This window comes from Micropterus dolomieu, linkage group LG10, assembly GCF_021292245.1.
Source record: "Micropterus dolomieu isolate WLL.071019.BEF.003 ecotype Adirondacks linkage group LG10, ASM2129224v1, whole genome shotgun sequence".
NCBI classification, from domain to species: domain Eukaryota; kingdom Metazoa; phylum Chordata; class Actinopteri; order Centrarchiformes; family Centrarchidae; genus Micropterus; species Micropterus dolomieu.
In genome coordinates, this window is record NC_060159.1 from 11,970,787 (window position 1) to 11,997,918 (window position 27,132).

A 27,132-nucleotide genomic window follows, 5' to 3' on the forward strand; every position below is an offset into this window, starting at 1 on the left:
TAAAGAGAGAAATTTATCGACGGAGAAAAGCGTACTGACAGGCACGCTGAGCGTGCTTGCGTCACGGAAGACGTACACGGAACTGTAGCCACGTCGTCAACATGAGTGGAGGAACCGGAGAAACAGGAAACGCTTCATTGACTGCACTTCATTACGAATCATCCACAAAACAACACAGTAAGTGAATATAAAACAACTTACCACGCTCACAGTTCGGTTTGTCTTTTACGTTTAGCGCTGGAAACACCAGTTTGTGCGGTGTGTTAATGTAATTTCAGCTAGTTAGCGTAAGTTATGTCTAAGGTAGCCTACTTGGCTTGTCATTCAATAGACATGATTCAGTTTATGGAGTTTATCTCTTTTGTAGGCGACAGACTGCTGCTGCAATTTGGCAAACTTTGCCCTCTTCTTGTCCTTTGACATTTTATATGACAGTGTGGTCTAGGCGTAGTTTTCAGTAGGAGTTTTTTCATATGTAGCCTAAGTATAAAGAAGCTCAATAGATTGCTCAGTATGTTTTCTATATTGTTCAGATTCGCTCAGCCTCCACCATCTACGATATAAAAATGCTTCTTACACGTTTATGCCGTAATGATAGTAGTACTTCTGCTGCATAACAAGCACTTTTATTTTGATACTTTAAATACATTTTGTTGATAATACTTCTGAACTGTTAATTATGCTTCTGGAGTTGTGGTATTGCTACTTTTTCTTAAGTAAAGCACGTTGATACTTCTTCTATCTCTGACTGGTCTGCTTGTTGTGTCTTCGTAATGTGTTTCAGTGATGGCCCAGTTTCAGGAGGTATCAAAGCAGTCCAGTCTGCACCCTAAGCCTGCAGGGTTGGTTTTGCAGTATGGCACAGCCGGTTTCAGGACCAACGCCAAACATCTGGACCACATCATGTTCAGGATGGGACTACTGGCCGCTCTCCGCTCCAAAAAGACCAAAGCCACCATCGGAGTCATGGTCACTGCATCACACAACCCCGAGGTGAGAAAGGGATTCAGAAATATTAACGTCTCGCCTTGGATTTATGGTTTACTAAATTTGACCCCATAATTTTGTTTTCGTTTCATATTGTTAATGGAAAACTGACTCTACCTCTCATACACATAATTACACACACACAATCATAATTCTCTCCTTATACTTCCTTCTGCCTCTCTCTTTATATCTGCACTTGGGTAGGAGGACAACGGGGTGAAGCTGATTGACCCCATGGGGGAGATGGTAACATTGACGTGGGAGGGCTATGCGACCCAGCTGGCCAATGCTGAGCAGGACGATTTGCTCACTGCTCTGACGGACATTATAGAGAAGGAAGCCATAAACATGAGCCATGAAGCTAATGTGTTTGTCGGCAAAGACACCAGGTATATGATATGTATGATATGATACATAATATATAAAGTAATTTCTTGTTCAGATTTCATAGATACACCCATGTCATCCAGGTATCAGTGCAGGAAACATACACTTTTACCAGACTTTTATGTGTTAATATTATTAACTCTTACTGTGACAGCAAATTATTTCGCTCTACATTATGAAGTGTAACAAAAGAATAAAAAACATGTGTCCTCTAATTATAGAAGCAGCAGTGGCAGCCTTTCACAGGCTGTATTGGATGGAGTGTCTGCACTCGGTGGTCACAGAAAAGGTGGGGTTAATTAAACGTGTATACCCTGAAATTAATTTGCTTACCTACTTAGTTGTGTTAATTTCCATACTTTTTTCTTCTTGTCTTGTTCTTTATCTGCCCTCTCATCTGACTCTCTCATCAGACTATGGTTTGGTGACCACCCCACAGCTGCACTACATGGTTTGCTGTCAGAACACACAGGGTAAATATGGAGAAGCCACAGAGGAAGGATATTATAACAAACTCTGCCAAGCTTTCATTCAGCTCACGAAGAATGTAAGAAAACAGAGCGTGTTGCGTGTTCTTGTGACTTCTTTCAAGCCCTGTACATTTGGGTTTTTGTAATAATATCCATCTATCTAGAAATCACTCCTTTCTCCTCACCTCCACCTTTTTCTGTCTGGTAGGCGTCCAATTGTACAGATGACCAGAAGCACCTCTCTATCGATGGTGCTAACGGTATTGGGGCTCTAAAGGTGCGGAGGATGGAGAGTCACCTGAAGAAGGAGCTGCATATATCCCTGTTCAACGACGGCAGCAAAGGGAAGCTCAACCACCAGTGTGGGGCTGACTTTGTCAAAGTGCAGCAAAAACCTCCAACAGGTGCGACTGTGCTCTATAGAAAGTACTTTTCAGTATTTTATTTGCAATGAGCTGAGTATTACAGGGGGTGGGGGGGGGGCTTGGCAAACTTGGTGCCAGTTTCTTTGTCCCTGTTAATGCAGCTTTTGGTAGAGAAGTGCCAAATAAACAAATGTGACCAAAAGAAAACACAAACATTAGAAAGATAGATGCTATTTTCAATTGACCACTTCCATCTTGCATCTCTTCCCTCTGCAAAGGCATTCAGATGAACCCAGGGGAGCGTGGCTGCTCCTTTGATGGGGATGCTGACCGAGTAGTTTACTACTACACTGACTCTGAGGGACAGTTTCACCTGCTGGACGGAGACAAAATCGCCACTCTCATCAGCACCTTCCTTAAAGAGCTGCTCACACAGGTAAACTCTCAGATGCAAACATGAAATACAATAAACAGGCACACATACACAAAGTCTTTGTAAATTGATTTTTGTTTTTGTTCACACAGGCTAGTCTAGACTTGAAGATAGCAGTGGTGCAAACCGCTTACGCTAATGGAAGTTCAACACGCTATCTGGAAGACACTATGAAGGTGGGACAACACAAGTGCATTTCTTTTATTCCCTTTTTATTTTTTTAAATATGAACTAAAAGTTCACACCTTTTCATGTGATTTAGGTAATAGTGAGGTGTACTAAAACTGGAGTGAAGCACCTTCATCATGCAGCCCAGGAGTTTGATATCGGTGTGTACTTTGAGGCCAATGGTCATGGAACTGTGAGTAGATCAGACACGCACTTCAACAGGTCGCATGAAGCGTCGATCATCATCAGTATAGCGCAGTAATGAAAGCCATTCTTTTCTTTGTTGGTGTTGGGTGAATTATACACATACAAATCCTAACATGATGTGTGATGATGTGTTTGTGTTGTGGTCAGGTGTTGTTCAGTGAGGCAGCTGAAGAGAAGATCCAGCAGCTAGCCAAGAACCCCAGCGCCGACGACGAGAGGAAGAGAGCGGCTCTCTTGCTGCAGAACACTACAAACGTGATCAACCAGGTGGACACACGCGCTGAACCTTTCAAGCAAAGCAACATTATTATCACACTCAGCCGCAGCTCTTATCTGTTACTTTTATCTTCCGAAGACTGTAGGTGATGCCATTTCTGACATGCTGCTGATTGAAGCCATATTAGCCATCAAGGGTATGACTATCCAGCAGTGGGACGCCATCTACAGCGACCTGCCAAACAGGCAGCTCAAAGTCAAGGTGCTGGTTAATTTATGTGTCATAATGTTGAATATTTCTGATAGTGAATCCTGTAGAATTTTTTGTCTGTGTCATACCTCAGGGTTCTGACAGGCCTGGAAAGTCCTTAGAATTTTTGGGAAAATGTTGAATTTTAAAATGTAATGAGATATATTTTAATGCACTTCACATCCTGAAGAGCTGCTGCTGATAGATATATTTTTATATAATGCAAGTTTTTAAGTTACAGCTTCATTGTAATTCCTTGACATGACAAGTTCATGAGCAAAAACATTAGGCCTCTTGTCTGACTTTGACCAAGAGCATGTCTTACCTAAACATAAGATTCATTATGAGTGTTTAAATTTCACCAATAATAGTCAATAAAAAAAGTACTTCAATGTGATATACCTGTGACTGCAGTAACCCTAGACCTGGTAGGCTTTCAGCATCCAGCTCAGGAAGACTTCTTTTCCCGTTTTGTACACAACCTGTACTCCCATCATTGCCACTTGAATATATTGTGCATACGCAGTTATGATTAGCTACACTGGATTTGGTTCTGTAGGTGTTGGATCGTAGGGTGATTGACACAACAGATGCAGAGAGACGGGCGGTTAGCCCTGCAGGACTGCAAGAGGCCATCGACAGTTTAGTGAAGCAGTACAGACAGGCCCGCTCCTTCGTGAGACCCTCCGGCACAGAGGACGTGGTGAGAGTTTACGCCGAGGCAGAAACACAGGTGAGAATTTCTTTGGGTTGGTCCTCTTTGGGACATTGTTCTGTCTTCTGTTGTTATTCTGTGACACATACAGGTATTGTATTTGTGTTTTAGGAGAGCGCCGATGACCTGGCACATGAAGTGAGCCTTGCAGTTTATCGTCTGGCTGGGGGAGTCGGGGGTGAACCTAAGCTGTTGCACTAGAAACAGATACAAAATCCCACAACATGGATCAATCAATCGGTGCTTTATGAAGGCAGTCAATAACATCATTTTCTAAAGTTTGAATTTATCAAAATTGCTTGTTTTCGGTGAGGTGCCAAATTATTTTGTGCTGTCAATTGCACTGCTCTAGTTTTCTTTTGCTTTATATTTGCCATGTCATTGGAAGATATGGGACACACTGGGGGAGACAATGAAGGGGTTTTATGCTACTTTGAGGAATCCTACACTTGTTTTTGTATTTGAAACAGGCTGTCTTGTGCCTGTAAACTATGGGTTTCTATGTGATGTAAATAAGCTACTTTACTGTATATATGTCATAATTAAAACATTTCACACACAAATTAAAAAAGGTTTTAATGACTGTTTCGATTAAATGTAGGTTATAATGTGGTACTTCCTACTAAACTGAATCTTTTTGAAAGTTACTGTGTGTAATTTCTTTGCTTTTTGGTTCGGAGCAATCAGAATAATTAAGTTTACATGAGGGAAGTTGTAGCAATTGTGCTTCCGTTTGAATGTTGGAAACCCTTTGCTGCTTTGGTATAAATAAATGATGGAAAAGAAAAAAGTGTGCATATTTTTAAGTGTTATGAATGATGACTGACTCTTGATTTAAATGGCAAACCACAACTATGATTGCTTGCTGTTTATTTAGTTACTTTGAAAAGACACGTTCCCAACACACAGGAGGATTAAGAGCACAGAAAAAACATTGTTAGGCTGACAGGGAGTAGGTACAGCAGAGTGATGGGAAACAGTGTGTATTGTAGTCTCCATGCAGGATGAACACAGTCCTTTAAATGGGCACATGGTGCTTGAAGACAAGTTGGATGTTTCTCTTAAATTCAATATTAAATTCTAGGACTTTCTAAGCATTGAAGGCACCAACGTGACATGAAACATTGGTGTACAGCATATAGTTAGCAAGGGTCGCTCAGAGAGATTTGGGGGCACTAAATGTTCTATTCTTCTTCTGTGTCGTCTGCTGCTCCAGAAATGATGATGGTGCGCTCCTGTGTGTCGCTCTCATAAGTGTCCTCATCTGTCTTAACTGTTCTGGGAAAAAAGGGCAACAGGTGGAGAAATAAGACATTTTACTGGATCAGTCGACTGAACAAAACACAAATGTTTTTGTAAAGTCACCCTCTACCTGATGAGGACAGTCTTCCTCTCAGACATCTCAGTTGCCTGCTCCTCTAAGTTGCCGTCTGTCTGGGTGTCAGACGAGGCCACCTTCAATTGGGGGCCGCCAGCACCCGGAGCCTTCTCAGCCCCGCTACAGGCCATGTCACTGGAGGCTGGATCTAACTTTGAAGACGCTGCAGAGGCTGAGGCAGCACGCACACCGGCACTGGAAGTGAGATGCAGGCCTCCTGTTAGGGACAGGTTTCCGACCATGGTGCTCAAACGGCTGTCTTCCCCCTCGATCAGCTTCCTGAGGCAAAAAACAGGGGAGTGACATTAGAATGAATGCTGCATATAAAATGAAAAATGGTGTAGTCAGTAACTCAATGTTCCTCTGTGCCATGTGCCATCTTATATTTTTCTACTAAATGTGAAACAGTCAGGTTTGCATTCTGTGGAAATGGCATTATGTTGTGTTCACCTGTAGGTGGTGATCTCAATCTCCAGAGCCATCTTTACATTTAGCAGGTCCTGGTATTCCCGCAGCAGCAGAGCGATCTTCTCCTTGGTTACCTGTAGATCCACCTTAATCGCCTCTATACGCTCCTGTTGTAATAGAATACAACAGGATAGCTTTATTTTAAGGAGCATTTGGCCCAGAAGATGACTAGAATATCAGTATATATATATATAATATAAATATGTATCCTACTGTGTGAACAGCCTGAGTGAATATAAATAAATGCAATGGCACATCATGCCAGTTACCTGTAAGTCCTCCTCCTTCTTCTTGTATTTTTCCACTGCATCACGAATCTGAGCTTCCAAGTTCTCGTTCCTCGTCTTCAGTGCATCCAGCTCACGTTCCTTGTTGAGAATCTTTACACACACACACACACACACAGATAGATAGATAAGAAGTGGTAGTAGTAACCATTAACAAGAACAGAAAATCATACTCACATCCTTCTTATAGCCTGCGATTTCCTCTCTCAAACTTCGAATACTTTCAGCGTGTTTGGTGGAGGCATTGCTCAGGTCCTGAAACTTTGACCCGTACCAAGCGTCCATTTCCTGAAGAATAAAGGACTTCCTCAGTGTTTTGCTCGATCATCCCTGCTTTGTATAGCCTTAGAAGAGTATTTCTTCCATGCTGTATATAACGCAAACCCAAGACATTCCGGTGTTTGTCACAGTTCCTTCATGTGGTTTAAGACAGTTGTGCATTAGAAGGGTTGAAGTGAACATGGTGCGGCTTCCTCATTGAACCCTACCTGTAGGTTTTTGGCGGCAATGCTGTCGTACTGAGACTGAATCTGTTTGAGAGCAGAGGAGAGGTCTGGGAGGCCAAAGCTCAGGTCCACCCTGGAGGCCGCTGAATAGATCTGCTGCATCAGCTCATCAATTTCCTTTCAGGGGATCAGTTAGAAGAATAGCAATACGTGCAGAAATTAAACATTGTGTGGGCTGTGTCTCAAATTAAGTTTAAAATGCAGGTCTGTATTACTTTCTTAGATAATAAAACTCAGGAATATGAAAGATCATTTTAAACCTACATGGAAACAGTATTTGATCTGGTTTATGGGTAAGTAATATGGAAACCTTTATGTATGTTATTAAGGAAGATTCTGCACCACAAGTTAGTCACAGTGTTACCCTTTAGCTTCCTGACCTTCACACCTTACTGATAATTGCCCCGTTTACGGTCTTACTCACACTATTCATCAATACGGTGGACGTTTAAACTGTCATACCAATAATTACCAGCCCATTAAACCATTCATGATAAAATGAAAGGCATGTCGCCCAGCAGCCACATACACAAGGTATGCTGTAGATGGACAGGTGGGAGGCCAGACAAACACACATTACCTCCTTGTGAACTCTATGCAGGAAGGCCAGCTCAACCTCCAGGTGTTCCAGCTGTTTCTCCAGTGTGATCCGTTCTGTGGTTGCTCTGTCCACATCCTGGGACATTGAACCGCATATGGTTTGAATGGTTCGGTGAGATAAAAGCCAATTCTGTTCATAAGCCTTCTACTGGCTTTCAGAAACTTATTAAATTTGAAGTTGTGAAAAGACTTTCCACTGTTTCTTACCGGACGGAGAACCTCAATGTCATGCTCCGTCTTTTTCCGGGCATCCACGGCCTCATCATATTTGGCCTTCAGCATATCCAACTGGCCCAACGTTGCCTCCTTGGCTGCCAAAGACATATCCTGTACAGGCCAGATATAACGTATTTGTCAAATGGATAATGCAGCAGATAAAAGGGTGAAAAGGAGCATCAATGTTATCATATTTTGAGCCACACCTGTACTAGTCACAACGAACTATGATCTAAACAACTCGTGGTCATGAGTTATGACATCCCTCACCCTCTCGACTCTCATTTGCTCGGCAACCCTGTAGAGATCCTTCAGCTGGGACTCGTACAGCTGCCTGAGGCCTGGTCTCACAAGGCGGCTTTTAAGGGCCTCAATCTCAGCCTCCAGCAGCTTGTTTTTTGACTCCAAGGTTCGCACCTAGCAGAACAAATACAGGAGACACAGACCTACCTGATGATTACAAAGACAAGGTAATTACAGCATATTGTTTCATGCATGTATTGAAATAAAAGTTCTATACTAACTACATAATATTTCTACATAAAGAGTTCAGGGTGGGACAAAAGCCTTAAAGAGGCCAGATTGCAAAGTTCAGATGTCAAGAAATGAAAATGATTATGATTTGTGTGACATTTAAGAAGTGATCAAATGTGTGTCTGTGTGTGGTTGGTCCTCTTGCCTTTTCAATATACACCGCCAGGCGGTCGTTGAGAGCCACCATCTCCTGCCTCTCATTGGTTCGAGTCATTATAAAGGCCTGGTTCTCTGCTGCAGCCGCATCCAAGTCCAGTTTTGGCCCAAGTCCCATAGACATACCAAAGCACAGCGCTCCCATACTCACACTGCTATAGACCAGACCACAAACGAGTTTCCAGTGAATTATAGTTTGGATTTTATATTGATCTATTAGGTACTTTGCAATCATAAGCACATAACAGTCATCTGAGAAGCTCTGCTGAGATCATTTGGATCCATGTTCTACTGTAACAACAGTGGGATTTATCTCTTAAACTGCATTGAGAACATACAAACCTTGGATCATACATTTAGTGATTTAGATTTCAGTAATTAATTTTGTTGCACACTTAAAAAAACCCAAATACAAGTGAATGGGAGTCAGGACAACATTGTGACAGGCGACTCACCTGGTGATGCGAGCTTTATTGGAGGTGGCCCTGCGCTCCATCGTTCCACCACTCCGGGTGAAGCTGGCCGACCGGTGGCGGGTCTCCCTGCGGGTGGGAGAGGGACTGGACACGCGGAGCTGGTAGGCAGGAAGGGCGGCCAGTGTGCCCTCGAAATGCCGGCGGTAGGAAGACATCCTCTCTGGACTGCGGCTCATGATGATGCTCGTGTAACTTTTGCAACTTCAACTGGAACTAGTCACTCACACTTTTTAGTCTGTAGTGGGATCTTTATACCCTCAGCCCTACCCTAAACACTGCGGAGGAATTTTGAATGTCCTTCCCAACCCAAGGGTGAATGTCCCTGCAAACATCTATCAAGGCAACGTCAATTTACTTATTAGCCTATAGACATTTGGAAGAATCTTAATTTTATAATGATGCAATTATCTGTTGACTTACCTGTAGGGGCTAATTTAACAGAATGCGTGTAAACACGTGAACACAAGAACTGAACATACATGTAGGCTACATTTATTCATAATTAGGTGTTTTGCTAATATTTTAATTTCGCAATCTGCCAATCCACACACCCACCCATTATTCAGTCCTCCATCCACTCCATCTATCATTTTCATCCTAAATAAATCTTAAATGATGAAAACATGTATTTCGAGAAAACAGCCACGCATAAAATAAACCTTTCTTTTAAAGTTTTAAAGGAGGAAACAAAATGCGGAACCATTGTATTAAATTGCCTATCCTTCGCCGGAAGGGTTTCCATGTTACTCCAGTGTCTACTTTGGCTGTGCTGTCCACTTCTTTGTAGGAAAGTAAAATCAGTTTAAAGTGTGCTTCTCTACCTCAGCTGCTACGACATGGCGGGAAACTTCTGGCAAAGTTCTCATTAGTAAGTTGTAATTAAATTGTCGACGTGTTACGTCTTTATTTTGTTAATCACCGTCTGTGTTGTGAGGCCTAGCTGTGCCGCTACAGCAAAGCTAACAGTTTCTCCTGAACTGACGTTATTGCTACGATATAAAATAGCAATTTAAAAAAAGACAGAAGGAAAAGCCATTAAAGATAAAGTCTGCAATAAAAGCGTAATTAGACTAGCTTCATTTTATATTTTACATGCTTTTTGACAGCAACATTAAGGTCTAACAGTGTTTCACGTTGGTGCTGTTAACGATATCTGCTAGCTTGGTTAACAATCTGACTATCCAGTGTGAGTATATTTAAATAGTGTGTTTTATTTTGTCCGTCAAGTCTGCAGTGGGTTCTGGACAAGCAGGACCTGATGAAAGAGCGCCAGAAGGATCTGAAATTTCTTTCAGAAGAGGAGTACTGGAAGCTGCAGATTTTCTTTGCGAATGGTAAGTTATTTAATTCAAGTCTGTGTTTCATGGCCCGGTATCTGCACTCATTTACAATAAAACCTGTTGACTTCTTAGATTATCTCTACATTAAATTACACAACATCATATGTATGCCACTAATACAGTCTAACTGAATAATATACAGTAGTATACTTTCTATGTATGAGTAATGTAGTTGTCTTTTTAAAATGATGTGTACTTGTGCTCATTATTCACATCTCATCAAGTAATTACATAATTAAGCCAGGTTCAGATATTTGGTGTTTAATTCCATCTCTTTCAGTGATCCAGGCTCTGGGAGAACACCTGAAGCTGCGACAGCAGGTCATTGCAACTGCAACTGTCTACTTCAAACGCTTCTATGCCAGGTAAGAGGTATCAGCGTAGTGCTGAAGAAGAGAGATGTGAATACATTTAATCTGCGACTTTGGTAATAGTAATGTGCTTGTACAAAATGTTGCCATAATATCTGTACTATGTTTTGACACACTTATCTGACATTTTTATCTGAATAGGTGAATAACTGCCTGCCTCTCATATTCACATCCTTACATGATACGTTTTTCTCAGAAACCTCTATTTAGGATAAGACTATCATATGAATACAATATTGTCATTGATCAAAATTTCTCACATTGATTTTATCTAGGTAGTCAATAATGTTATGCTATTGTCAATATTACATGAGCTTGTGCACACCTTGCCATTTTCCCTTAATGTACTTCACATTTTGTAGCTCTGCACAGTGTTGTATGAGTGTGACATCATCACTTAATCTCCACTGCATTTTTCTATTGTCTAAATCCTACTCGTCCAAGCAAGTCTGAGAAATCTTTATCTCTTCTTGTTTGCAGGTATTCCCTGAAAAGTATAGATCCGGTGCTCATGGCTCCAACCTGTGTTTTCCTGGCTTCTAAAGTTGAGGTATGGACGTTTCTGTGGTGCCAGTAAGACCAGAATTTTACACTGGACATTTTCACCATCTCAGCTCATGGTTAATGATAAATAAAATACCAAGTCCAGCTGTATTATCTGATCTGAGCTCAAACATGTATGTCCTTTCAGGAATTTGGAGTTGTGTCCAATACCAGGCTGATCTCTGCAGCAACATCTGTGTGTAAGTCACCACGTTCTGAAACATATTTCCAAAACTTGCAAGTAGTACAAGTCTCTCAAATTGTGTTTCTTCTGCGATGGAGACGACAGAATCATGTTTTGTCTTTCTCAAACAGTGAAAACAAGATTTTCCTATGCCTTTCCAAAGGAGTTCCCTTACAGAATGAATCATGTAAGTAAAATGTCTATGGAATAATTTGCATTTTTGGCATTCATATGCTGCTATCCAGAGTGACTTGCACTAGGAGGCAAAGTTGAAAGAGATGTTTCAGCCTAAGACAGTGTGTCCATGAGTAAAACAAAGTCACCAGTTTAAACCACTCAAATTCCAATCATAGCGATGCTATCAATCAACCACATTATTTTTTTGCAATGTTATTTATGGACTGCTGTGGTACATTACCGCATACCACGAACCCCATACACTCTATCACAGTGTTGCCATGTCAGTGTCTACCAATGCGCGAGATTCCACAACTAATGTTCGCAAACCCCCGCTAAAAGTCTGTACGAGATGGCGCATGCAATAATCCTGCACTGCATTTCTCAAGTGGTGCTCACCGCCAGAATTTTTATTTATTCAGCATCTCCACCGAGCTGCCAGGACGTCAGCAGGGCTGTTCTGACACGCCACCTGTCCAGAAAGCTGTGTAAACTATTATTTATAGTGAGCCACCACGGAGCGACAAAAGGAGGGAGTGGTTCACACAGCAGGGAATGAATTGGCGGTGTGCTGCAATTCCTAAATGTAATTGTGATGGTGGCACAAGGACAATATAGCAATAATGTTTGTAGTTTTTGTTTGAAAGCTCAGTTGATATCGCCTGATGTTGCTCCCCAACAACAGGTGTCACATAAAATATAATACATGCACTGCACGCTATGAAAGAAATTTAATTAACTACCCAGAGACTCTTTCGACTTTATTTTGAAGCATTATTGTTTTCCACCTAACATGGGTGCATTTTTGCTGTTGGGCCCCATGAAGAGTGGCCATCTTTGTTTTCTTTCAAACACTGTGAAAACAGCTTGTGATATGTTGAATAAAATTTGAATTTTTGTCTTTACAGATATTAGAATGTGAATTTTACCTTCTGGAGTTGATGGTGAGTGGAGAGAGTTTAATATCTCTACTACTGTACTGTTTGCCGTGTTTTGCTTGATTGGATGCGTGGTTGGATTACTTATTATTGATATAATCTATTTTTCAGGACTGCTGTCTGATTGTGTACCACCCCTACAGACCACTGTTGCAGTATGTGCAGGATATGGGGCAGGAGGACATGCTGCTGCCCTTGGCCTGGTACGATACCTTTGGTGTAGTATTATTATTATTAAAAATTTTTATATTATTATTCAATTCCCAACATACAAGATACAGATATATGGTGCTTAACAATTTGCTGATAACACCAACTCAACTCGCCTCTACTCACTTTTGGTGCCCTGTCCTCCATTTTCCATTGCAGATATAGTACCCCCTCAATAGGGTTGGATGTGGTTAACATTTTTGCGGTGTAACTACTCTTACAAATTAAGAACAGAATTAAAATTACTTAATTTTTCTGAAATGTGAAATAAATATGTGAAATAGTATTTACAGCAAAAGAAAAAGCAATGTTTTGAACAAATCACTATCATAGTCTCTAATGTTGTGATGATGCAGTGTTTCCCACAGATTGACAGCGTAACTGTGGGAGGGGTTGTGCCGAATTTTGTATGCCTGTCGAGAATTGTATGAAAATGCATTAAAGTTCTGCTTTTAAATATACTATTCTTTGTGGGGTTCATCAATAGTGATAAATGATCAGCATATATTTTATGAACATTAAGAATAGTTAACATATTCTTACACTTAGTAAAAGTAGGCTACCATTTCTTGAGATTCAGCAAAAACGTGGCATTAACCGCGTTCAAACAATGTGAACGTCAAAGTGTCCTAAAAGGACCTTAATAAAATGCATAGTTCAGCAAAATGGATGTTTTAGGCTACCTGCCAAAATTTGCATCCACCTCTTTTCTCAGTATAACAGAGCGTTACCTCTTGCGAAGTGTATGTAATTCAAGGCAGGCCTGCAGAATTCGGCACAACACCTGCGCTGCAAAACGTCAATAGACCTTGTGGGAGCAAGGCCTGATCATTGTTCTAAGCTCACACAGGTTACCAGAGATAGATTGTTTTTGACTTAGGGGAATAAAAACAGCACCCTCATCTATCAAGTCGGCGAAAGTCAGCCAGTTATCTCGAACGCACCTGTTGACTACCAGTTATACAGCGTGGTAACTTCGACAGCTGTTTTCCAAAGTTATATATATATATATACATATAGGTATCCTTATTAGCTAGGCTCCTTACATGCTTGCTAATAACTGTTTTGAAGATGGGTCTCCGACATTGACAGCGTTGTGTTGGACAGATTTGTACAGCTGTGTTTATGATACCAACCATTCAATTCACAGACGGGTCTGTTGTCCGTGTTTGCGAGAGAGATAGTGACCGAGTGAGAGGATGTGTGGAGCGAATTGCGCTTTGCAGTCTGCAATCAAACGTATTTTAATATGGGTAGAGCAGCATCTTAACAAAAAAGTTGCAAAATATTTAAATGGGTAATTGAATATATGAACCATATCTGAACAATCAGCTGGCTAATGGTTACTATTTTCACATAATTTAGTTAACTGTCGAACGCAGTCGAAAACTGTGCATTTCTCTGCCTGTATATGACGCACTTCCGCTAAATGTTAGGACAGATAGCTTGTGTTTCCGCAAGCAATTTCCCGAGCGTGTGTGCTGTGGGATGTGAGAGAATGAGAGCATACAGGCACCACAAGAGATTTCTCTTCTGCATTAGGAAAAGTGAAAATGCATCATGGACAATGTCTTAATCTTACTATGGTATCTTATATTTTAGCCCTGGGGCCAATTAATATCAGTTTTCAGTACCCATCCCTTCCTCTCAATGTAGCTGGTCGTCATAGCGACAGCACAAAACTGCAGTGACGTAATCTTCAACGTGACACACGCTGCTCCGCACACAGGACAAGGACACAGGTTTTGTGGGTTATAATAATAAAAATAATAATAATAATAATAAAGTACAGAGTACTGTTGTTACAGTTACTACCTCACAATCTCTGATTAAACTATTTAAAAATGAAGGATTTGTTCAGGACAACCTGATCTAGCGCACGCAATGATGATGCCGTAAAAAGTGACAGTAGTCTGCAGTATTTTCACGTCACCTTTTTACTATCGTTTGAGCTCACTCGAAACCTCAATGGAGGTGTAACAACTTACCAACCAGGTACCAGATTTGCCCAGTAGAAAACCAAAAAAAGCAAGTAGAGTTGAGGCGAGGTGAGCTGGTGCCATGCGGTGGAAAAGGGACTTAAGCTGTTGGTGGGCTTACTCAGTGTCTCTGTCTGCACCAGGCGAATAGTGAATGACACATACAGGACAGATCTGTGTCTCCTCTACCCTCCCTTCATGATTGCCTTGGGTAAGATTTGTCTCCGTGTGTTTCTCATTGCAGCTGTTTAATAGTTACTTAACATAAGATTTATCAGATGTGACATGATCAGTTGTTCTTTTCGTCCCGCAGCCTGCCTGCATGTCGCCTGCGTGGTGCAGCAGAAGGATGCCAGGCAGTGGTTTGCTGAGCTCTCTGTTGACATGGACAAAGTAAGAACGGCCTCATTCCCAAACACCATTTTAAAAATGATTGGGTGTTGGAGAATCTGAACTGATTGAGGTAAAAAAAGCAGATGATAAATGTAAGAAGGCTATGTTTTAGAGAAAGAGTGGACATTCATCTCTGTTTGGAATTGGGTTTCCACATTTAGCTTCACTGGTCTTTGTTTATTTGGCATGCCTTTCTGCATTTCCTGGCTACAGTCTGGCCTACTGCTGCCTGTGTTTTGAGTTGGGTTGTTTGTCATAAGGGGTTATAAACGCACTTAATTGCGTACGCCCAAAAATCACACACAAACAAATAAAGTACTTGATTCACTGGGGAGTGACATTTAACACACTGTTAATCAGACAGACACAGAATGCTCAGTTACTGTTTAACACATACACTTTTATTTATAAATATTTTAACATAAGAAAAGTTTCATTCTGGTTGAAGTCTAAGAGCATGGTGTTGAAACACCAGACACTATCTGACTATGACAATAACAGTGAATTATTCTGAAGGTGACATTGATCACTTTATCTCTAGGAATGTCCTGTTTAAGCACTGACAGCCATATTAGCCAGTGTTTGTAGTCAATCTTGAGGCAGTGAGATTAATATGTAGGCTCATTGTGAACTATAGCATGGTCTTCTGTCATATTCATTTGATGCAAAGATAATATAGATAAAGATATTAGATGGATTAATTATAGATTGTCAAAGAATGGCTGACTTTGCCACTCTGAACTACAGTAGCTGTTTCTGTTGACAACATTGTATAAAATATACAGGCAGAGAACTCGTTTTACTTTTTTTTTTGGGACCCATACTAAACTTCAGTTTCTTTGCATTTCTTCTGTCAAGATCCTGGAGATTATCCGCGTCATTCTGAAGCTGTACGACCAGTGGAAAAACTTTGATGACAGGAAGGAGATAGCTGCCGTGCTAAACAAGATGCCTAAGCCCAAACCTCCTCCTAACAGGTAGCACACACTTGGTTCTGTGTGTAAACCCTGTCGGCCTTTATAGTACATAGATGTTTTATGTTACAGATTCTGGTAAATTGTTTGAACCATACAGAAACAGTATAAAGGTGCATTTTCCTGTTGCTATAGGGGGGGAAAAAACTGAGATCATGTAGTCAGGAAATTACTTGTGTATTTTACCTGAATGTGATGGACCAGGAAAATGTACAAAGCCCAGACAGCAAAATGAATCACATGAGAGCACTTTGAAACTGGACACCTTGTGATGTATCTCAATGAACTGTGAGAAATAATTTTCCCAATCTGTCTCGGTGTTTTCTACAGTGAGAGTGACCAGAGCTCCAATGGGAACCAAAGCAACTCCTACAGCCAGTCTTAGCGTGCACAGCGTTTATATTTCCATGGATATCGATAATGTTGATGTAGAGAGGGGTGGATCTTTTTTTTTTTAAAATGTCAAACCGCAAGACCTACGAGGTGTCAGCTGGCAAAATCACATTTCAGCCGACTGAGATACAGACACCCCCAACAAATTCTTGAGAGCCATGTCTTCACTTTTCCCCCATCTCTGATCACTATGGGTTTATGGATTGAGCGAGCAGCCACTGAAATGCCTGCAGCAAAGAGCCGATCAGTTTTGTCGTCTCAATGAGGCTTCTACTCTGCTCCAGACTTCGAATGAACAAAAACTGAGAAACATTTGGCAGGAGATCAGATGTGGTGGTTCAGTAGAAACCTGTTTAAATGTCATTGTGATGATCCTGACATCCTTGAATAGCCCAGAGGAGAGAGTCCTTTCATGTGGAGCTCCATGGGATTCGAGAAAACTTGATCACAAGGGGGTGGGTGGGTGGGTGTGTGTGTGTGTGTGTGTGTGTGTGTGTGTGTGTGTGTGTGTGTGTGTGTGTGCGCGCGTGTGTGTGCGCGTACACAACGTGAGTGGCCAAGTGGTCTGGGTGGGTTTTCATTCCTCAGGGACGAGGGTAGTCTTCTCTGTAAAAGGATTTGATCCTGTGCTGTTAGAGTAGATCTGATTGGATATCACCCAGTGCAACTGTGATTGGATAACTCCTGCCCTGTGAGGTCTGTGCTGGCTGATCATGAACCTTGGCAGGAAAAATCCCAAGAGAGGCTCCTCTTTATGGTAGAAATTAACTCTTTGATTACAAGAATTTACTGTTTTGAATCATGACAACGCCACCTCCTCCCTCCCATTCCCACTTCCCTTATGTAAATAGTCTTATAATTCAATTCATTTATTTTGATCTTTCATTTTTTTCTCAGTTAAGGAAACCTAAATGGAAATCATGAGCTAGTATCACTTCGTACTTGTACTTCAGATGAAAGTGCCCTTGTTTGTTTCACTGTCATGATTCTGTTTGCCTGCTGCAATGCTTATTAATTTTATTGTCATTATTTTCCATTTGTTCTGTTTTAGTTGCAGAATAATGTATTGTCCAAAGTTGTTTTTTGTAAAACTTTTATTAATTTGTCAAGGAAACGTTTTTGGAGTAAATACAAATTACAATCGTTCTAGATTTGTCTGCAAAGCTTTGGTTGTACATTCTAATTTTTAATCTGCCATCTATTTAATCACTGAATTGTGGCAATATGTGTTAATTGTCTCTATATTTTTGTGGTATAATACAGTGGGAGTTGTATGTGGCTTGACTCAAAACAAGGTTCTTGAAAGCCTTACAAAATAAAAGCTGCTGGTTACGTGGGGAAAACCTTCATAAAAAGCCCATTGTTCCGTCAGGCAGACTGGAAAATGTATTTTAGGGGTGGATTTGGTGGCAATGCTTGACCGCATCTTCCTCATTGGCTTCCTGTACGCCTCATTTTTGTCACTATTGGAAAAAGGTACAAAAACATGGTGCTACACCAAACACAGGTGAGCTGGAGAAGCCACTGAGTCAAGTTCGATGCAGCCTCTTTCTGCTTTGCCTTCTGGCGTTTTCCTCCCTTTCAGCCGGCTCCATCTGTTACATGACTGTTCACATGAACAGCGTCAAAATAAAAGGGCTTCACCCCACTTTAATATTCCTACTAGTTCTAGTAAGAACATTTCCCAAAATTGTTTTATTACTTGAAACTCTTTATGTTGGAAGATCATTTATGGTCAAATAAAATGTATTGTGTGTAAAGCAAAGTGTTTCGCCGCTGTTATTCAATCTGTTATGTCATGTTGGTGCAGTAGGCTATGTAATGTATTTGTGGGAATCTTCCAGCATGTTACAAAAGTCATGTTCAGTCCCTTTGTCTAACGTCAGTATTACTTCAAAATAATGGCTGGGGTAGGAGCCCTAGTGGCATACAAGTAATAAAGAAATAGTACTTGGCTATTTCGCTGAATAGAATCAGATGTTTTAAGTAGTTTCCTCTAGGAGTTGGTCCCATGGGGTACAGTCCCCGTGACGTCACATTACCCGCGTGAAGTCCGCAGAATGCGGCAGCATTTCTCCTTCAAAATAAAACCCTACACTTGGTTTAATTTTAATGGCAGAGTAAGAAATAAAGTAGCAAAACCAGCAGAATTATTCACTTAAATAAGGAGTTGTGAACACAACTGGTAGGTCTTATTCATGGAAGACATGAAAAAAGTCTGTAAAGGTGACATTTTGTGTATATATATATATATATATATATACTTTTTTTTTTTCTTTTTTCCGGGAATATGCATCCCTCAGAGTTGCAGAGGCATGACAGGTTTTGTTTTTTAATACCTATTATAGCCTACTACTCTTGGCCTAAATCATCTAGTCTTTATTGCGTTTTATGAGCCTTGCATTTGATTCACTTGCCTGATTTGATGCATTGTTATTAATAGTGGTCATAGTAGAAGCAGTGACTCTATAGGCCTAAAACTAGTATATTAGTTTGTTGGCCTACTTGTAGAATCATAGTCACCATCACCAGTTACCTCCTACTAAAGGGCCCTGTGCACCTCTTAACATCTGCATTATGTAAACTGTCACAACTTAGTACCAATCATACTGTATTTATTGAGCAATTGTCTGCTATTTTAATGCTTCTTTTAACCTCATTAAGTGTTGTTTTGAACTGTTTTTGTCTTCAATGTTTTGTTTTATTGTACTACCTCCATCCATGTGAAGCACTTTGTAACCCTGGTTTTTAAAGGTAGCCTACCATAAATTTGACATCACTGACAAATTACCACAACTCCGCTAAAGTAAATCTCCGACAGGGTCAATTTGCTCATTTCTAATACCTACTGTGTTAGGACATGTAGGATGCAGGAATTAAATAATAAATGATGTTTGAATAAACATTTTAATGTACATCTTTTGTTTTTACTCCGACATTTAAGTGTAGCCTACTCCTAGAATGTTGCGAAAGATAAACTTTTATTTTGAAAGACACAACCGGATGCTTTGTTGTTATTTGTCCTACTTGACCGCGCAAGGAGGGAGGCCACAGCCAGCGAGCTCCGTGCGGGCTGCGGAGGATGTCGACCCCGCTGCGGGGACACGCTCCGGGCGGGATGCTGGTGTCCAGTCGGCTGTCTCTCGTTCAGTCGGCCTGCGCCTGCAGCCCTCTGCACTCATGAAGCCCCCGCTGATGAAGCCCCGAGCTGCCAAAGTGAGGCGGAAAGTGGCCGGAGACAGAGAGCATGTACTGGCGCGTCGGGTTTGCCTGGACGCGGTCGTGTGTGGTTGATCTTGGCCAGAACCAGAGCTTCTCCTCCGGCCTGCTGGGCTCCGATGAGCAGCTCTCGTTTTATGGGTACATCATCGCCTGCCCACTGCAGGACTACGGCGGGATAATGTCCGCGCTGGGCTCGGACTCGTGGTGGCGGAAAACGCTGTATTTGACCGGAGGGGCTCTGCTCGCTGCCGCTGCTTATTTGCTGCACGAATTGCTGGCCATCAGGTACCGACCACACAGAGGCTGTAGGGGAGTCATCCCCTCCCACTGTCAGGCCTCTTGGGCCAGAGCAGAACACCACTGCTGATGTTATTCTGTCTCCCAGGTCTGCTGTATTTTCACTGGGGTGTTGATGTTGCTAGTCTTGTCAGGCTGGGCGGGGTGAGTGGAGAATCGTGAGTGGGTGGGTTGTGATGTAACCTCCATGAACTCCCTCCACACAAACACACACATCAGGACGTTATTTCCACCTTTATTAGCTTATTGTTGTGGATTAACGGCACGAGCGTCCTACGGTGAGGCCCGTGGCTCAGTCTCGGGGCTCGGTCATTAAAGCTCATTTTCCAGTGTTTTTCTCTTTTTTAAAAATGCTCGTCTGCCGGTCAGCAGGCCTGTTTGTAACAGCTCTCTTGCTATATGAATTGACGTTACAGACTATGACATCGGGTCACTTTCATGTGTCTTGTGTTTCAAGGACATGTTCATCTTGTGTTTGCTTTATTGTGGGCCCCCCTCCTGCTCCACGCGCACGTTCCGGAATTTGGTTTCAGTCTAAGCACTGCAGCGGGGGGGTGGGGGGGGGTGCTGTGATGTAAACAGTCAAACGCCAAAGCCCCAAACATAGCCCACTAGGTAATTTACAAAATGAGTGAGTTGTGACGGAAATGGGAATGTGAATATAGGGTTTGACTGAGTGTGTTGTCCTTAAAGAATCTCGGGTTACCTGCAGTCCAGCCCCTCCCCCCTCCCCCCGTTGACGAAACACAGATCCACAGCAATAGGCCCCATAGAGTAGACATTCACCATAATATCGTAAGTTTAAGTGTCGTTAGGAACATTAAAAGGATGTTTAATTGATATAAAGCATTTTCAGCTCAACAGAGAACGAGGCTCTACATATATTATAGCCTACCTGTGTACTCATAGCCGCAGTTAATGCGGGGCCGATAATTTTTAGTCTACGTAAAAGGCAGACAGGCTGTTTGTTGTGCTGTAAATATTCATTTGCATGGAGTTCATCCCGACTGGCTGTCATGTTTTTCGTTCCCTCGAGCTGTTGTTTTTGTTTTTGTTAATTAGCCTATTGCACCTCCCTCTCTCTCTCTTCATTGTCCGCTACCATCGTGCCTTTGTTGCAAACAGGGATTAACTCATTATATAGGTTATTGCACCAAAACCGGCCTTTTTATAAGAGTACATTTCAGCACCACTCTGAAATAGACAGCTCCTCTCATCTGAGGCTTGTTTTTTTACGTTTCAGCACTTCGCACTTCGACAGCTCCCTTTACTTCTGCATTGTGCCCACGTGAATGTGTTGTGATTTGCCTGCCAGTGTCCCTGAAGTAGCCTCCAACTGTATCTATGCACCATAGTCTTTCACAGGGGTGTGCGTCATTATTTTGACATAGCAGTTTTCCCGTGGCTTGTCTAAATGGCCCAGGGCTGACAGCCACTCACTGATAGTTAGAGGACATTGGCTGCAGATCATTTGATTTTATTTAATCAATTATATGATAGCCCCATCCACCCCACCACACACACAATTTAACTTATCTTAGCAGACTTAGCTTAGCTTTGAATAAAGACTGGAAACAGCTAGAGTAGCTCTGTCCAACGGTGCCAACTGCAGTCTTGTCATCACTTTTACCAAGAAACCTGCAGAGACTCCATGAAGTCACTACCCCCAGCCTGAGAAATAGTCTGACATATAACCCTTGTAAAGCCACAATTCCTTAGTTTTTTTATACTTTGATTTTAGTTTAAACAAGTGAGATATAATGTGGTACCATTTAAAAAAGGGCCCCTTTACAAGACAGGGCTACAAAATAAATGAAAAATGCTGGACCTGCTTAAGTTGATATTATAATTTAGTGGTGCATGTTACCTAACAAATGTTCAGTTAACCAAATTATAAACCAGTTCTCATGCAGTGCACCTGGGAGTTCTGGGGCCCCTCAGTGTTTGTGGCCTAGACAGTTACCTAGTTTTGCTGGTTAGCCTAACTTTAACCATAACTAGAGCTGAAATGATTAGTCAATACATTGATTAGTCGTTTGACAGATAATTAATCTGCACCTATTTTGATATCTGATTAATCATTAAAGAAAGAAATGCCAAAATATCTCTTGGTACAGCTTCCACTCTGGGTCCAGATGTGAATGATTGCTGGATGTCTGTGTCCTCTATAATAGGAACCTGAATATCTTTGGGCTTTTGGCTTTTGGTCAGACAAAACAAGACATTTTAAAATGTCACTGTGGACTTTTTCACTATTTTGTGACATTGTTTCATTGTTTCAAACAATTATTTTGCCAAGATAAGTCCCCTAAATGTGACTGAAAATAATTATGTTTTCACAACATGATCATTACAGATAGCCTGTTTTTCCCAGCCTCTTCTACGTGACCCGCAGCTCTGTCATTCTCTTCTCCATACAGAAAGGAGGAAGAGCTGGACTCTAAAGATGCCATCATACTCCACCAGTTCTCCAGGCCCAAAACCGGTGTCCCGTCCCTGTCCCCTTTCTGCCTTAAGATGGAGACCTACCTCCGTATGGTTGACCTGCCCTACAAGGTAGAGCTGTGGTTATGTCTCTGTGATAGAAAAAAGGATGTGAGGATGTTTTAATCCCAATTTCTTTGTGACAAAATCCTTTGTTTGTTATTTTGTTGTAATTACTTTTCCTGTGATTAATTATTGTCCAACACAGAGTCTCTGCTGCTACACTCACCCAGTTAATAATTACAATTTCATTTAAATATTTTGTCTTGATGCAGTTCCAATTTAATTTACTTAATAACAATCACCAACCACCTTCTCTATTGGCTTCCCTCCCTTTCTCATCTCCCTTTATAAATCCCCCCCCACCCCCATTTCCCAAATCCCCTTTCTTTTGCAGAACTACTTTGATGGGAAGCTTTCACCGCAGGGAAAGATGCCGTGGATCGAATACAACCAGGAGCAGGTGTGTGGCACCGAGTTCATCATCGACTTCCTGGAGGAGAGGCTGGGTGCGAGCCTCAACAAGAGCCTGACGCCGCAGGAGAGGGCCATGTCTCGCGCCATCACCAAAATGGTGGAGGAGCATTTCTACTGGTAAGGGACCAGACAAGTTTGAACTGATTTTTTGCTGTTGTCTTAGAACAGTGCTAATACTTTTTTGTGTGCCAGATTGCTGAGAAGCAAAGACTGCCTGTTCAATTGTATTTGACATTTAATTTAATATTAAGACCCTTGAAACCACCTGTTGTCCTCCCAGCTGCTTGTGCGTTTTGTAAAATGAAGTGGAGATTATCAATTAAGACCTTTTAAATACCTAGTGGCCCCTGGACATTGCAACAATGCTCCTGAGAAAATGTGAATAACCAACTTTTCTTTTAAGAAAATTGTGAAATTGAATTTATTTGTGGCCTATTTTTCCACCAGGATGATATCACACTTGATATTTATTTTATTTCATTATAGAGCATTTAATAATTTGGCTGAGAAAATGTCAAACATCCTCATTCTCCTACTGTGTTTTGTTCCATCAAGTTACTTTTTCTCCTTCTTTCACGTCTTCTTAGCAGTAGTATTCATTGTAGTAACAATTCTAGGGCTTGCATTGATCTTGAGGTGTGTGTGTGTGTGTTGCAGGACCATAGCTTACTGTCAGTGGGTGGACAACCTGGAGGAGACCCAGAAGATGCTGTCTGTGAGCGGACCACTGAGCGACCTGCTCAAGTGGATCCTGAGTCACCTGACCGGCGGGATCGTCAAGAGGGAGATGTATGGGCATGGGATTGGGCGCTTCTCTAAGGAGGAAGTTTACGCCCTCATGGAGAAGGACATGCGGACCCTGGCCACTTTACTAGGTGAGGAGCTAAAAGGATGTTTTTGCTGAGAAGAATGTGAGCCTTCAGTACAACCCAGTCTGTTTTTCTCTAGCATTTATGACTGTACTCTGTGTCTACAGGAATTTAAGGACGTTCGTTTTGTAATTGGGAAACAATTTGTGTCGCCTGTCTGGTTTGTCCTGGAGGCAGACAAACAGGTGTATTGGCAAAGTAAAATTATTGCAACGGCTTTTTAATGTGCACCTTGAGAACTATAACCAGCTATATCCAGCTATATAAGTTTGAACTTGTTAAGGGACAGCGGCGGCTCCAACCAAATGGAAGGATAGCACATTACTAGCCTCCTGTGGTGAAGACCCAGCATTGCAGTGTAGGATTGGTACATAACCTCTGTCAGTTTCTGGCAGGATAGACAGAGCTGAGAGCATGCAAGCAAGGAAAGTGTTGTTTGGCCATTCCAAATAGCACTTGCTAATAAAGTTTCACAACCCTAAAGGTATCAGTTGATCTCTGATGCATGTTAGTTTGTGGCCGGAAGAGATTTTCTTTCCTTTCTGTACAAATATTATCTGTTTTTTTGTCAGAACTTAAAAATGAAATTGCTTTTTTATGTTAATATTGTGTCTGCCTACCTTTTGAGTTGACAGTAGGCCTCCAGAATTCATGCTATGCGAAGCAAGCCGACTTTTCTTTCTGTGTGCTGTCTAAGGCGATAAGAAGTATCTTATGGGCTCTAAGCTTTCGACAGTAGACGCTGCAGTGTTCAGTCACCTGGCCCCTGCTATGTGGACACTGCCAGGAACACGGCCGGAGCAGCTAATTAAAGGTGAGTTCACTGAAACAGAAATCTACAACATAATTCTGTATTATAAAGAAACATGCTGTGTTGTCTCTAATATCCCCGGTAGTATCTAGTCATGAGGACAGCTTAAGTTTTATTTACTGAGATTCTGAGATATCTACCGCCGAGGCTTCTGCTGCCAGTCCAATACAAATTTCATTCACAAGAAACAATAAGATTATAAAAAGTCAACAGCAGCATGTTTACTCAGAAACAATGTCCTGGTTATTCTGGATAATCTACAGACCTCACTGAGAATTATCTACCAAATGCTGATGGCAACATCTGTGGATGAGTGTAGTACTATTTTATTTTTTACTTTATAAAGTGTGAACCATGTATGGCAACATCATTAAATATCAAGTAAAATTGTAACTCAAAATGGTTTCTAACACTTCATCTGACATAATAATTTATATATATGATGTGTTTAGTAAATTATATCTTCTTCTAAAACACAACTCTCCTTTTTTGACTTCTGTCCGACACAAGCACAGAACTGATGTTCAAATATGATTCACTGATTTAAGTGTAATTAATTTAAAACTGAATTCACAGAAAACGGATGAGCAAGCTAAGCTGTTTGGTTTAGTGTTTTTTTGCAATATCTCTCTATATCAAATAGTATCCATATTCAATTTTACATTTTACAAGAAAGAAGTCAAACCAAATATACCTCATTTTGTGTAGCAGAAATGTTTTTTCTTATTCTTTCTGTCTTGTCAGTCATCTTGTGACCCACAAGTAGTTCCTGACCCCCAGTTTAGAAACCACTGGACTGAAAAATTACGTTAGTTAGGGCTGCAATTAACTTATAATAACTAAACTTATTTATTGATAAAATGTCCAACAAACCCATCAGATGCGCAACACAGTTTCCCAGAGCCCAGGGTGATGTCTTCAAAATGCATGTTTTTACCAACCAGGAGTAAAAATGTAGCAAATTATCAGTTTACTCTCACACAAGACAAAGAAGCAAATCTGCACAGTTTAGAAGGTGGAGCCAAATAATGTGTGTGGTACTTTTGCTGGAAACATTACTTTAAAGGTGATTAATTGATCCCTATTTTTCTGCAGAATGACAACTTGATTAACTGTGGAATCATTCTAGCTCTAATGTTGTTTTATTAATCAGAGGGATTGCGCAACATGTTCAGAGCACCTCACCCACTCGTCCTGTCCGTCCCCTCCAGGTGAGCTCATCAACCTGGCCATGTACTGCGACCGTATCCGCCGGCGATTCTGGCCCGAGTGGTTCGTGGACCTGGAGGACTTCTGCTACAACAACACCACAGAGTGCAGCGACTCAGCCTCTAAGCTCCCTGACCTGGGCCTTTACTCCCGCACGGGCTCTTTCCAGGACGACACGCACACTTCGCACACTCACACGCCACAGCACCCGCCGCCGTCGCCCGACAGCGACCCAACGGGCCACTCGCTGTATGACTCTGACATGGACACGGAGTGCTCTGAAATTGACCAGCTCAAGTGTTGACAAAACATACAGATATAGTGCACACCACGCATATACGCACACCACAGGAGGGAGCTGCGTCCCACCTGTACTCATGCCCCCTACCTCTTTGAACAGAAAATAACTGGGGAGTATTCCTGTGTCAGCGGAGAAGTTGAGGACCGAGAGGTTTGCAGTAGAGGGAAAAGGGAGTGAAACGTAGGCCAAAAGTGAGAGAAAAAAGAATGAGAAAGCAGAAAAGCTGCAGTGAAGGGGAAGAGGAAAGAGAGGCAGAATAAAAGTGAGAACCAGAAGTAGAGAAACCAGGAGTAAATGACGCCGCCGCTGAGAAACTCCTCCACGTGGTCGACGTCACCTGCAGTCACAACCTGTCACCTGTCGTAACCGTGGCAACTAAATGTGTGTGTGACTCGTTATCCTCGTAGCAACTCACGCCACCCAGCCATGTGTGTGTTTGACTAACTGAACCCTTAACGCCTTGTATTGATATGACACGTGGGGAACTGTACAGGATTTCTGTGAATGAATACAATTCAGTGTAAATATTTATAAATGGATCTGATTCTGAAATTTAACAGATAGAATATTTGATTATATATGATTATAAATAGTATAGATAGCCCTCAAATATAGATCCACCCCCTCTGTCATGTGTAAATTCTGTAGGTGTTTCTCCTGTGAAATCCCTTTTGTGTTGGACTCAATGACCAAATCGTCTTGTAATAGTCTCTGTGAATAACCACTCTGCTGGTCCCCCCCCCACACACACACACATTAGAAGCAACATACATTTTCAGGTGCCTGTGTTGTTTGGCTTTTCACTGAGGACAGTAGCTTTAGGTCAAATAGACATTTTACATGCATTCAAGCATTGAGAGCGAGTCAAACAATCATGTAGAAATAGATGAAATAGATATATTGTCTGAATGAAAGTGCATGGATGATACGTGCCAATGAAGATCTCCCTTTAGGCTTCACGTTGATAATGCTGTCTATGTTTCTTAGCTGGCTTATTCATTAAGTTTGATGTGTGTTTGTCTGTGCCTCTGGACAAATGAGCCACACAAACACCAATTGATCTTAATAAATTACTTCTTTTCCTTTTCGGCAGAATCACCCCTTGACTTAAAATGATGGATCGCTCAGAAAATGTAAAGCA

The 27,132-nt window shown here is 41.6% G+C and overlaps 4 protein-coding genes across 7 annotated transcripts; 3 read left to right on the top strand and 1 right to left on the bottom strand.

The window, feature by feature from the left end:
• Nucleotides 1-43: 43 nt before the first annotated feature.
• Nucleotides 44-4,845, top strand: pgm3 (phosphoglucomutase 3). Of its 2 annotated transcripts, none has more exons than XM_046060586.1 (13): nucleotides 44-177; nucleotides 785-993; nucleotides 1,192-1,376; nucleotides 1,596-1,663; nucleotides 1,788-1,921; nucleotides 2,053-2,248; nucleotides 2,488-2,645; nucleotides 2,735-2,818; nucleotides 2,905-3,003; nucleotides 3,165-3,284; nucleotides 3,373-3,495; nucleotides 4,043-4,216; nucleotides 4,310-4,845. In XM_046060586.1, exons 1-13 carry the CDS (start codon nucleotides 102-104, stop codon nucleotides 4,397-4,399), a joined length of 1,716 nt encoding a protein of 571 aa, XP_045916542.1. In that variant the 5' UTR covers nucleotides 44-101; the 3' UTR covers nucleotides 4,400-4,845. The 2 variants fall into 2 exon arrangements, with proteins under 2 accessions (XP_045916542.1, XP_045916543.1); XM_046060587.1 differs by lacking the exon at nucleotides 44-177 and adding an exon at nucleotides 219-287.
• A 186-nt stretch (nucleotides 4,846-5,031) lies between these two features.
• ngs (notochord granular surface) lies at nucleotides 5,032-9,620 on the bottom strand. 3 transcript variants are annotated; one of them, XM_046060435.1, is made up of 12 exons: nucleotides 9,240-9,617; nucleotides 8,799-9,151; nucleotides 8,333-8,498; nucleotides 7,924-8,070; nucleotides 7,645-7,764; nucleotides 7,418-7,513; nucleotides 6,820-6,954; nucleotides 6,509-6,619; nucleotides 6,314-6,424; nucleotides 6,027-6,151; nucleotides 5,571-5,855; nucleotides 5,032-5,476 (listed from the first exon to the last, which is right to left on the bottom strand). In XM_046060435.1, exons 2-12 carry the CDS (start codon nucleotides 8,993-8,995, stop codon nucleotides 5,383-5,385), a joined length of 1,587 nt encoding a protein of 528 aa, XP_045916391.1. In that variant the 5' UTR covers nucleotides 8,996-9,151; nucleotides 9,240-9,617; the 3' UTR covers nucleotides 5,032-5,382. The 3 variants fall into 3 exon arrangements, with proteins under 3 accessions (XP_045916391.1, XP_045916392.1, XP_045916393.1); XM_046060436.1 differs by having other exon boundaries at nucleotides 8,333-8,495; nucleotides 8,799-9,620; XM_046060437.1 differs by having other exon boundaries at nucleotides 5,032-5,471; nucleotides 8,799-9,568.
• On the top strand, nucleotides 9,527-16,774 carry ccnc (cyclin C). Its single transcript, XM_046060439.1, has 12 exons — nucleotides 9,527-9,687; nucleotides 10,047-10,153; nucleotides 10,440-10,524; nucleotides 11,011-11,080; nucleotides 11,222-11,273; nucleotides 11,389-11,444; nucleotides 12,343-12,378; nucleotides 12,484-12,575; nucleotides 14,705-14,772; nucleotides 14,875-14,954; nucleotides 15,813-15,931; nucleotides 16,259-16,774. Exons 1-12 carry the CDS (start codon nucleotides 9,656-9,658, stop codon nucleotides 16,311-16,313), a joined length of 852 nt encoding a protein of 283 aa, XP_045916395.1. The 5' UTR covers nucleotides 9,527-9,655; the 3' UTR covers nucleotides 16,314-16,774.
• A 2,580-nt stretch (nucleotides 16,775-19,354) lies between these two features.
• Nucleotides 19,355-27,089, top strand: faxca (failed axon connections homolog, metaxin like GST domain containing a). The gene is made up of 6 exons (XM_046060438.1): nucleotides 19,355-19,828; nucleotides 22,261-22,396; nucleotides 22,722-22,918; nucleotides 23,459-23,676; nucleotides 24,368-24,484; nucleotides 25,693-27,089. Exons 1-6 carry the CDS (start codon nucleotides 19,569-19,571, stop codon nucleotides 25,992-25,994), a joined length of 1,230 nt encoding a protein of 409 aa, XP_045916394.1. The 5' UTR covers nucleotides 19,355-19,568; the 3' UTR covers nucleotides 25,995-27,089.
• The last annotated feature ends 43 nt before the right edge of the window (nucleotides 27,090-27,132 follow it).

Bases quoted from the DNA above. Each gene is read 5' to 3' on its own strand.
- pgm3 (XM_046060586.1), top strand. From the start codon at position 102: ATGAGTGGAGGAACCGGAGAAACAGGAAACGCTTCATTGACTGCACTT. The intron at 994-1,191 runs GTGAGAAAGGGA...GCACTTGGGTAG, and splicing joins CTGCATCACACAACCCCGAG to GAGGACAACGGGGTGAAGCT. The intron at 4,217-4,309 runs GTGAGAATTTCT...TTTGTGTTTTAG, and splicing joins ACGCCGAGGCAGAAACACAG to GAGAGCGCCGATGACCTGGC.
- ngs (XM_046060435.1), bottom strand. From the start codon at position 8,995: ATGAGCCGCAGTCCAGAGAGGATGTCTTCCTACCGCCGGCATTTCGAG. The intron at 6,955-7,417 runs GTAATGTGTGTT...ATCCCCTGAAAG, and splicing joins TGCATAGAGTTCACAAGGAG to GAAATTGATGAGCTGATGCA. The intron at 6,152-6,313 runs GTAACTGGCATG...CTATTACAACAG, and splicing joins AGAAGGAGGAGGACTTACAG to GAGCGTATAGAGGCGATTAA.
- ccnc (XM_046060439.1), top strand. From the start codon at position 9,656: ATGGCGGGAAACTTCTGGCAAAGTTCTCATTA. The intron at 12,379-12,483 runs GTGAGTGGAGAG...TCTATTTTTCAG, and splicing joins TTTACCTTCTGGAGTTGATG to GACTGCTGTCTGATTGTGTA. The intron at 15,932-16,258 runs GTAGCACACACT...TGTTTTCTACAG, and splicing joins CCCAAACCTCCTCCTAACAG to TGAGAGTGACCAGAGCTCCA.
- faxca (XM_046060438.1), top strand. From the start codon at position 19,569: ATGTACTGGCGCGTCGGGTTTGCCTGGACGCGGTCGTGTGTGGTTGAT. The intron at 19,829-22,260 runs GTACCGACCACA...TTCTCCATACAG, and splicing joins CACGAATTGCTGGCCATCAG to AAAGGAGGAAGAGCTGGACT. The intron at 22,397-22,721 runs GTAGAGCTGTGG...TTTCTTTTGCAG, and splicing joins TGGTTGACCTGCCCTACAAG to AACTACTTTGATGGGAAGCT.